Consider the following 11,845-nt stretch of genomic DNA (forward strand, 5'->3'; position numbering starts at 1 on the left):
GCCAAAGTCCATTTGCCTGTTTCATAATGAGCGCATATGGTGGGCATGATTTGTGTTTGAAAAGGAATATGAGAACTCTCTGAGATCCTCGGAGGGCCACTTGCCGCAAAGCTTTCAGCGTTACCAGTCTCGGGCGAATGCGCTCTGACTACCAGCTTAATCGTTTCAACCTTCATGGACGTAAGGGTGTTACATGCCGCATCACAAAGCACGGCAACAACTTGTTTGCGCACATTTTCATCATAATCCAACAGCCGGTCCCGAAGGGCAGCTAGAACATGTTTCAATTAGATTACCAACTGAATAAATAAATAAATGAATAAATAAAGATTTCCAATATTCTTACAGATGATCTGAGGCGCTTCTTGTCTAACTGGATTTGACAGAAGACATCCCTTGACATGTTCAAGAACAGACATTCGGACCTCAACTATTCTATCAGTAAGTCTCTTCAAAAATTCCAAGAAAATTGGTTGAAAGGCTTCAGATATAGCAGATCCCGACAGAGCAAAAAGATCCCCAATTAAGTGCACAGCTTTTAATCGTACATCCAGCTGATCTGTCTGTCACATTCAAGCTCGTATGTTAGATTGTCAGAAGTAGGAAAGGGAAGAAAAGATCTCCTAGATAAATGAACATAAATGACTAGGTAACATATCTTGAGTTAGTCAATTACTTCAAGACTGACATCTGGAGGTACTCAGCATCAAAAAAGAAGCTAATGGCTAAAATCCTTTAAACTACACCAGCTACCTCAACGGGCCAACCAGGCCATAAAGAAGAGAGGAAAACAACGGCTAGTAAGTTCCAATAATGATTACTAAGCTGTCAAGACATTTTTTGAAAAACTAAAGCACGGATTCACACAGTTTACATTACTTCACGGGAAAAAAAGATGATCTAAATAACACAGAGAGGGGAAGAAGAAATTAATGCACCAGTAGCTCTCCTGTGACGTAGGGAACAACTCCTGATAGGATCTGAGGAGCACAACGGTAAATATCATAAATGACTTCATGGTAGTCAATTTCAAATGTTGTTGGCCTGCTGTCTCCAGACATCGAAGAAACAAGAAACTGCTTTATGCTGGGCTCTAATTTTCCTGCACACTCCTCTATCACCTTCATAGCGAGCCCCCTTCCAGCCATTGTAACATCCTGATAAAGTGTTAAAACCCAGCTCTTCAGGATAAAGCGCCCAAAGAAAGAAATAAAAACTCCTGCAGATATACTTCATCATGAAACACAAACACTTACTTTCTTATGGCGACCTAGAACCGACAACATGACATGTAAAAGATCCTCCCGAATATCCTCACTCTCTTCTATGAGAACAACCATAATAGTTTGCATTGATGTCAGAACACTATCTTGATGCTCGTCCCTACATACATGGTGTATAAGACAGGAAGTTATTGAATTAGCAGGGAAGTCGGAGCAACAAAAATTTGTATATAACAGTAGGTACAATTTCTAAAATTTTGAGATAAAATTTCATCTCACAACATATATTAGCATACATTCATCATGATATGCACTTTTATCATTTTTTCTAAATTAAGCACCCCAAATTAAGATATGCAGTGACACTTACCTTTTTTTTTATAAGTAGTGCAGTGACACTTACCTTGCATTACCTTCTTCAGTTTTTTTCACATTAGTCAGAGTCATACTAGATTATTTTTGTTGCTTGAACAGGCTAAGAAACACTTTGAAATGGGGACAAAGTAAAAACGGAAGTTGTACGTATGCACTTTACCCAAAAAGCTGATGAATATGGCTTTCAAAAAGCAAAGTGGGTGGAAGAAGTTGTTCAAACATTTGTGGCATAATTGGGAGAAGAAGACAGCGATAGTGACCAAAAGAATATTGGACCGTACAAGATTTATGATACGTGGTTGACAAAAGTCCTAGAAGTGCAACTAATTTTGGGAAATAAATTCATCTTCAAGGTGTGAATACGTCCTCCCACCTATTTTGACCGGCTCCCACCTTTTTCTCACTTTCTTTCGTGTTTCCTTATCATTTTCTTTCCCCTCTCTTCTCTTTGTATAGCAGAGTTTGATCTTTCTCCTTATCTTAAATTTCAACGTTTGGCATGTTCAAATGCGAGAGGAGTCAAATAGTGTTTGGCCCTATATTAAGTCCTTTCAGCACGATTTATTGAGTACTAGTGTAGTTTCAACATAAAAACAACTGTTAGAGTTCAAGCCAGCCAATTGAATGGAAATATAAAAGAATTTTGGCTCAGTACACATAAGATAGAGCCAATGGAAGAGAAAAAAGGAACGTATGAGAGGACACTCTGGTATTTGAGTTGATATGCTTAGGAAACAATTCATTACTAAATGCCCCAATAACATCATTTGCCACATCATAAAGTTACTAAATGTCATCTGATTTGTAAGGTGGTGTCAAGTCTGTGGAGGGTGGTTCTGAACTGTTTCAGATACACAGTGGGTGATGCCAGGTACAATAAGAAAGGTGTTGCATAGCTGTGCATTTAAAGCAGGGAAACAACAAGGGCATCGGAGATTGCCCATTTGGCCCTTATGGGAGGAGACAAATAAGTGAGCATTTTGAAAATGACTTTGTACATTTGCAGAATAGCCTCTTGCATCTTTTCTTTTTGACACACCTACGAGATAGCTAATTATATAGAAGATTGGGTGTCTTTTGTAGAGAACCATATTTGAATGTATTCTTGAGAATGCATGTTTCCTACTTACTAGTATACTACTTGAATACAGGAGCTTTTCCCAGGATTTATAAAATATTTACCTTTCTAGAAAAAAAGGTATTTAATGTCATCAAAGACCAGAAATTGGTAACAATTTGTTTTTAGCTGAGCCAAATTCTTCAGAAAGCAAGATATTGCAGCAGCACTACTAGGTGACAAGTCTGCCACAAAGTTTACTGACAAGACCTTCTCATACAAGATAAAGCTCACCTGACAACACTGAGAAAAGTCCGGAACATTTCATTGATAAGATCATCACACTCAAGATCCAGCATTACGACACATGATCTATATCTTGCTAGAGTTTCTAAGATGACAACTCTTCTTCCAAAGGATGGACTATTTATATCACCTAAGCCGCTGAAAGTGCTGACAATCAAATGGAAGATGTCCTGACTCGAACCAAAGCAAAAAAAACAGGTTTTTTAGTTGCTCCATAAATCGAGGGCATATAAATGTGACACCGAGTCTCTTTACCATTATATATAATTACCTTTAGAACATCATCACTGTAAGGAGCTTCAGGTGCAGTAATTCTTGTTATCTCACAGATACAGGTGGCAACAAGAAGCTTAACCTCCCTATCTTGATGCTTTAGGAGTTCTGGTTTAACCATAGCAGCTTGTAAGGGCTGCATGGCCTCCAACATAGCTTTTGGCGGTGACTGCTCCAACTCAGAAAGAAATGTTGTGCCTTGCTGAAATTCAATCATGTATTACAAGTTTGTAATATATTCAATCAAACATTACAGCAACGGCAAGGTCAAGCATATAACTGGATCTCAAGTTTGTGAAAACACGAATCTTAAAGCATTCACGGGGTTATAAAAGCAGTTTGAGAATAGAAAACCACTTCTTTAAAACCCATATGCAATAGACAAATATTCAATATCTTCTAACAGAAATAAAAAGTAAAATGCTCATATCCAATCGTACAAAAGAAAACAAGTTAAACCAAGTAAGCTCATATTAAAAGCTGTGCTGGATAGACACTAGACAGAGCTCAAGACTTTCTTTAATTGGATAGGTAAACATAGAGTTTCACAAGAAATGGCAGTCAAGAGAAGTGCCCAATACAAGATTTCAAAACAACATACAAAGACCCAAAAGATAACCGGTTACAAGGACACTCAAGTTGCGAACTGACCCAAAGAAACAAAGACCAAAAAGACCCAAAAGCAGACAGCCTAAAAGATTGGGCTTTTCCCATTGACTCTATTTTAAAGACACCAATTATCAAGAGAAAAACAGTCAAACTACAGAGAGCACAAAGTTGAGACAAGATCATCATCAGAGTACCACTACCACATGATGCAGTATAACCATTAGTGGGATGTTTGAAAGGATCTATAACTAGAAAAGTAGCAGCAAGCAAAGAGTGCAAATTGTTAAAACTGAGAAGGTTTCAAAGTGCAGAAAAATGGCGGCTTCCAATTATCATGAAATGACTCTCATAGCAGGCAATTAGCTAGTTGATCAACTGATGGAGAGCACATCTAACTTTAATAAGGAAATGATAAAGCACATAAAATGGGACGGACATCATTTGAAGCAATTAAAGATCAACATTAATATGTCTCTATTGATGTTGGGTGAGCAAGTTCCTGGTCAAAATTTATCTGCACTCAGTCATTACAACAGGCTGCACTTCCCTGCACTATCTTTGAGTGCCAAATCCCAACTTCATATATTCTAAATTTCTTATTACTATTTTAAGGACATAAACGAAAATTTCGATTAATAAATAATCGCATTAATCACAGAAAAACGTTGAAGAAAGTCATCAGAGAAAAGGTTTTAAATAGGTCTCAACTTTTTATGCAAGCAGGGGAAGTTTGTATTTTCTGGGTTAATTAATCACTCAAGGGATAGAATTTTTTAAATGCAAAGAAATAAATGATCCATATAATGGGATTAGAAATGAAGCATGAGATTTCTGCACCTTTTCCATTTGCAAGGATCAAGAGTGTCACCTTAGTATAAGGATCAAGAAAAAGTGTTGTCCCCTTAATTTTTCTCATTGTACTTAGTCAAGTCAGTCATGAATCAATAAGCAAACATTAATCAAGAACATAACTTTTCCAGTCAACTTCTACAAAATTGAAAAATAAGGACACACCGAACAGGAAACTAAAGAATCCGATCTAACTGCAAAAGCAATCCAAGCAGATCTGTCGACCAAATTGACCGGAAACCATGCTCAATGTACAACTTTACTTTTCTATTTTGCTTTGGCAGATCCTAAATAGAATAAGAAGATACTGAAACTTGCAAGACAGATACAGAACAAGCTTTAGTAATTATCAGCTTTAGATACAGGTTGGTGTAGGGGTGGCAAACGGACGGGGCGGGTCAGATATTGGTGGTTCGGAAATAGTAATGCAAAAACGGATAATTCATTCGACCCGGTCCATATTTAATACGGATTAAAAAACGGGTTAGCCAACGGATAATATGGATATATCCATGGCTTCTTGAATATGATCACTTTTGGGAGAATTCCTAGTCTCCCAAACTTGAGGAACCCCCAATTTGAGGCTTTACAAATGTAAAAGTTTACCCATTAGATATCCATCGGTTATCCACTTGTTATCCATTTTCTAAGTGGATAATATGGTTCTTATCCATATTTGACCCGTTTTTTAAAAGTTCATTATCCAACCCATTTATTAATGGATAATATGGGTGGATAACTGTTTTCTTCTAACAATTTTGCCGCCACTAGGTCAGTGTGATTATGGCGTTGTAATTTCAGGAGGTTCTGATAGTAAATGAGCAATCTTAGCAAGGCCTTTGGTTCAACTAGGTTTCAATCCCAAACTACTGTGGCCCGCCTTATGAATCTTTTGTATCCATCAACTCATTCCAATACTAAATAATCTGTTTTTTTTTAAGGCAGACCAGGTTTTTCCAAGCAACAGAATTTACTTCATATTGTTGTTTGCACCAAAATAAGGAAATTTTAAGAGACTAACATCATGACACTTTCTCCCTGCAGTAAGTGGCCAGAGGCAGCTAAAATTCTATGTTTATGATGTGGTGTAACTACCAAGATAACTGTGTGGTTTCTCATCCCCAGTTTTTTATTTAAAAAAATTTAATTGACAATCATAAGTCTATAACAGAATGGGCTCTGGATTCTGTTCAGACTGTCAATCACAAAGTCCCCCCCACCCCCCACCCCCACCCCACCACACACACACACACAGAAAAAACAGCCATTCTATCTTTTAGCGTATATGGCAATTTTCTCATCAGCAAGGTGGTCAAATGATGCAGTATCTAATATGAATAAAGGCGCCTTATTCTGTTGGGAGTTTTTCTTTTTAAGGATCAAATAATATGATTTTGTAAGGCAATAGAATCACCCGTATACAAGTAGTGCAACAAAAAGTAGAAAACTTTACAAATGCTTTGGTTGGGAGTTAACTCAAACTGCACTTAAGTGTGTCTATCCTAGTGACACTATAGCAGGATAGCAAACAGAACCCATAATATATAGCTATTTATCCAGCAGTGTATAAAGAAACAGTTATAGACATCCTCATCTGCAACCTTAAGTTGAAAGCTTTAAAGTTGGATTCTTCACGTCCTTCAGTTTCTTAATTTACTTTAAAAAGGGGGAAGAATTCAATGAAATTTTCCCAAAATTGAGAGAAAGTGGAAAAATTAACTATCCATACTAGAATCGTCAGAACAAATGGAACTGCAATAAAACCCCGAGAAAAAAACTACATACAGAATGGTTCAGAAGTAAAAAGGTAGCTTAAAACAAAACAAAAAAAGGGGCTAAAAGTGGGAATAGGCCCAATTTTTACAATACATCAAAAGAAAAATGAAAAAGAAGAGAACTTAATATCCAATTTAGGGAATAACAAAAAGGAATCTGCAAACGAACCCTAATTCAAGTGAAATAAATGGGGAACTCTGCATGAGGTTCAACTAACTATATATTATGTCGAGCAAAAAAGGAGAAGACAGCTAAATATTAGCAGTGCATTAAATGTGAAAGAATTCACAACAAGAAGTTAAATTAAGAGGAGAAGAAAAAGGGATTTACACCTTTAAGAGCTTGATAAGAGAGTCTTTGGTAGAGGGAGGGTCGTCGAGCTTGGATCCCAGCTCCTTCAGCTGGAGTTGCAGCTTTGAACCCATGTCTTTCGTCTTCTCTTTGTCTCTTTTGCTGCGGGAGAGAGTTTTAGGACATTTAGCTGAGGAGGAAGTGGGCTTTTTTGTTTTCGACAGACAAAAAGAGAGATTTAAGTTGAAAGAAAATAGAAAGGGAACACACCCGATCGAGCTCCTCTTGACTTCAGCACCCTATTTATCCCCAGATTTACTTTGCTGAACTGGTTACCGATTTTTCTTTTCATGTCCCTCTATTTCATCTTATTTCAATATGTTACACTCAAGTTCCAATTATATCATGTTACATCCGCTTTTAGTGTCTTCCTCCACTTTCAAATCTTGTGATTTAGTGGGCGTTTGGACATAAGAATTGTCAGGCATATTATCATGCATATAGTTATAGCAAGATATATTTGTGCACAAATTGCACTGAGGATGTAGTACTTCATGACCAAGAATTCCATATGCTTTAAGCAATTTAAATCCTTCAGGGATTGTTAAGTCATATAAGTCATATAATAGACTTTAGATACATATCAAGTTTTCATGTCATGCTAGACATATAAGATATGGAAAACTGATTGCACATACCATTGACTTTATACTTTCAAGTGTTTGAACTACATGTCTTTCATATGAAACCAATTCTATATGAATTGTGTCTCTTCTATTTGGCCAATATTTTTGTGTCTGCATTCGACAGACTTAAAATTCTCATCGATACTTAGCGCTTTTATAGATGTGTCGACGAATATTTTATAGTGGTTCCAACCTCCTTTTTTTCATAAAGACATAACATAGAGATCTCTTCATTTATATTTTCAGGTACCTGACTCTCTCTTGAGATTTTATGAAGTGTTATGTCATGTGATGTTCTAGATCACTTGCCTCATGTGTTATGATCATTTAGATCATTTGCTCATCTTCTTTATCAAGAAGTTTATTTGAAACCGATTTGTCTATACGCTTCAAGGGTGCCGTAGACTTTGTCCTTCTAGGACTTAATGGGAGCATTTGCAATGAGAATATAGTTACTTTCTTTGGGCCAGCAAATGCGTCTGGCATGCTTTGCAATATATTGCAAATGAATTATCCTTTTATGAACTTCAAGTTCATATTATCTTATTCGAGGATCTAGATGTACAAATGATAATTCATTCCACGTAACTTTTTCTCAACTGTTTATCATGTCTCCCCCTCATGTTAGAAAAACTAACTTGCTTCCTCGACTTTTAAAAATTCACCTTTCTGTGTTATAGTGTTAATCAAAATATACACCGCACATCAATAATACTAAGATGGAATTATTTGGTTCCTGACCCTGAACCGCCTGTGAGGGGAGAAAATAATATACTTTTGTATATAACGTATATCAGACTGATATAGATAACTTTGTTCTCATAAACAATTCTAACTATTAAGTGGAGGCACTCAATAAATCATTTTGCTAAACCAACTGTGATGTAAACCAACTTATCAAGATGAACTATCTTGAATAAAAAATCTGGAAATTATATCAAATTATTGAGCAAGTTACCTCGCAAACACCATGTTGCGGGTTAATAATAATCGCACATGTAACCATCACATAGATGCATCTTATGTGGTATACATGGTAGGTGAATGGGCCCATATTCACCTTTGATATTTACAACATTCATGGGATTCAATCCCAATTTTAGTTGGTCTATTAGTTAATGAGAACAAGCAACGTTAGAGAATTCGTAAAGAACTTTCTAGTTCTTTAATATTTACCCATGTGAATTCTCTTTTTTTTTTTTTTTTGCACATCATACTTAAATTGATATGACTAAACCATTTATGCCAATTGGATATCAATAAACTCCAAGTTTATTATGATATGGGTTTTATATCGATAAACTTCTACTTTATTGTGGTATTCTTTTATTTGTGTGGTACAAACTTGAGAATAAAGCGGGTAGCTTTTCACATACATATTACCCCGCTACAAGTTGTAGTAATAGAAGATATTAGATCTTTCTTTTTATTAATAGCCTGAGTATGACCAACCGCTTTCGCGAATACTTTAGAAACTCAATAAGTTTCTCTGAGACTTACTACAGCACAACGTCTTATTGATAATCAATTTTCTCCAAAATAGTATAATTGGCTCTTCTAGAGCTCTCAATTAATTTTGTACTATCACATATTCATCAACATCCATATGATTAATATCTCTTTTAAAGAGAAAGTTATATTATTATGGTTATGGTCAAAGTTATATGCAAGATCTGTTTCTTGCATTACCGTTGTCTTTTAATAATCACAATGCCAAAATATTTTGGCGTACAATAGGTATGTGACCAATGGCTATTCATGTCATAATAATGACATTATTTTCTTATATCATCTCAACCCTCCTTTTGAGGCGAGCGTGGTATATTCACTACCACTATCACATTCATATTCTTCCAAGAATGAATATGTATTCATAAATCAGATGTTGTCACATTCACATCATGAATGGACCATAATCATCTATATGTGCTTTATAAAATCTCATGTCAAATCGATGACAAATACTACTTTTACATAGTGAAGGATTATTTTGAAAATCCTTATTGTTCTCATTACCACAATGATGACGATTATAATTTCGTCTATTGCCACGTCCACATCCATTGATACCTTCACGGTAATAATTTTGTCTTCTTTCAGACTTATCACATATTGCCATCATATTCTCTTAAGAGAATGAGAATGAAGCAAATTCAATGGGACGGGTTTTCACTTCTTGTGCTCACGATCATACATGACTTTAATCATGGCAAGACATAGAAATTTTACCATTTCACGTGGTTATAATTTCTTACAAACTCTATTAGAGTTATAATCAAAATTTATTGTCTTTGCTTGTATTTAAAATCAAATTATAGAATGTCAAGAATTTAAAAGAGAAAAATAAAGTTAAATACTTACCTTAAATCCAGAATTTAATCATGAAGGAAGTTCATGGAACAATTGACAATCATTATGCTCAATCCCAAAGCTTCTACTCAATTGGTTAGAGTCGCGTGCTGGTAACGTGTTATGAACAATAAAAGAAGAAGAATAGTATTGCAGAGAAAAGTAGGGAGAGAGAATTCTTATTGATTTGGGATGATTTACAATGGAATAGGATCCCTCTATTTATATGGGAGAGGGTGACTTAGCCACCACGTAATAAACCCTAGAATCTCTCTAAATATAGACATTCACCATAAATAATATTCTATTTATCACAGAGAAAAAATTCAAATGAAAATAGTATTCAAAAATTAGAGTTGTATTTGGACATGAATATAATGTTAGTTGATTTTGAATTTTTACGAGTAATCTGAGTGAAATTTTGAAAAACAGTTTTTTAAAGTTTTTCAAAATTTTCAAAAAATTCCAAAATTCATCTTCAAGTGAAAATTGATTTTTTTTTGGCCAAACACTAATTTCGAAAAAAGTAAAAAAAAAAAAAAGAAATCGAAAAAAATGTGAAAAAAATTTCATGGCCAAACGGGCTCTTAGGAATTTCAAAAATGTGTTTGTCCATGAAATTTTGCAAATTTTTTAAAAATGAGTTTTTCAAAAAACAAAATATAGTTCTGAGCACTTTTTCTATATTTTCAGAAATTTTTTTCATCACTCACAAAACTGCAATATTTTTTCAAGTGAAATGCATGACCAATTATAATTTCAAATTCCAAATACTATTTTCCAACTTAACTTCAAATATTATTTTTTCTAAAAATTATATAATTTTTATGTCCAAATACCTGCTTAATTTCTTTTTTATTTTGTTTTAAAACTTATGAGATGAACTGATAAATTGTCTACTATAATAGAGTTTACGTCCGAGAAATGATTTTATTATAACTTTTAGGGAAAATACATAAGATGCACCATGTACTTGCCTGAAAAAATCAGTTTCACACTTAACCTTTGCGAGTGTCCTATTACCTCCCTATACTTGTCCAAAGTGAATTTAATACCATCCTGTGAAGCGTAATACCACTTTCATGGTGTGAAGTGTTCCACACGCGCATGCTACGTGAGCGCCACATCGGCATCATGTTAGAAATATAAGAAATTTATGCTTTTTACTTCTTTTTTTCTTCTTTCTTTTTATTTACACATTTTTCTTTTTTCTTTTTCTTCCATATCCACTACCGAACCTCCATTAAAGCTCAAATTTATGGCCTTCAAATTGGTTCCAACTAAAATTCAAAGAAAATCTCTCATCAATTAACGAACTCATCCATTCAAACATAGAATCCTAGGCCTAATCTTAAGTTTAAGGTTCGAAATTTAAACCTTGGGTGCTTTTCAACGGAGGACATTAATTGACTTGAAGAAAAATTGTATTATAGAAATCAATTTTATACACAACAAAAATTAAAAGAATCGGTGATGAAGAAAAAGGGTTGGGGTGTGAAGACGAGGAAAGAAAAGGAAGACTTAAGAGAGGTGGATAAATTGGAGAAGAAGGGAGTGAATGTTTAGATGGAGAATAGGGGGGTTCCAGAAAGTGTGTTCTTGCAAAAAAAAATAATTTTTTTAAAATTTAAGACTAATAAAACGCATCTTTTTTGTAGGTATTAAATTCACTTTGAACAAGTATAGGGAGGTAATTGAACGCCCCTAAAAGTTAAGTGTGAAACTAATTTTTTCGGACAAGTACTTGATGCATCCTATGTAATTTCCCTAATGTTTATTATTGTTATTTAGAAAAATACCATAGATTTTCTTGTTAATACAAATTTTTCCCTCATATAGTATATTTTCATCCTCATCTAGTTTATGAACCTATACAAGCATTTTTCATAATTTTCATGATTTTTAAAGGCTTTAAATTAATTTATTTCTGCATTTTTATTATATAAATATCCAACAATTATCCTTCAAATTATTTTTATGGTGATTTAATCATCCAAAATCATTATTTATACCAATATGTAAAATATTTTACTATATTTTTTATAATTACA

General features: G+C 34.5%; 1 protein-coding gene across 1 annotated transcript in view; it reads right to left on the bottom strand.

The window, feature by feature from the left end:
• Positions 1 to 7,029, bottom strand: part of LOC109205979 (sister chromatid cohesion protein PDS5 homolog B) — a 21,196-nt gene extending 14,167 nt beyond the window's left edge. Inside the window, exons 1-7 of the mRNA XM_019368747.1 lie at positions 6,801 to 7,029; positions 3,233 to 3,436; positions 2,950 to 3,131; positions 1,257 to 1,383; positions 939 to 1,157; positions 347 to 563; positions 105 to 271 (exon numbers count right to left, since the gene is read on the bottom strand). Coding sequence (XP_019224292.1) covers positions 105 to 271; positions 347 to 563; positions 939 to 1,157; positions 1,257 to 1,383; positions 2,950 to 3,131; positions 3,233 to 3,436; positions 6,801 to 6,893 — 1,209 coding nt within the window. The 5' untranslated portion in view covers positions 6,894 to 7,029. The remainder of the gene's footprint in view (positions 1 to 104; positions 272 to 346; positions 564 to 938; positions 1,158 to 1,256; positions 1,384 to 2,949; positions 3,132 to 3,232; positions 3,437 to 6,800) is intronic.
• Between the last annotated feature and the right edge of the window lie 4,816 nt (positions 7,030 to 11,845).

The sequence above is a fragment of the Nicotiana attenuata genome, unplaced genomic scaffold, assembly GCF_001879085.1.
Source record: "Nicotiana attenuata strain UT unplaced genomic scaffold, NIATTr2, whole genome shotgun sequence".
In the NCBI taxonomy this organism is placed as follows: domain Eukaryota; kingdom Viridiplantae; phylum Streptophyta; class Magnoliopsida; order Solanales; family Solanaceae; genus Nicotiana; species Nicotiana attenuata.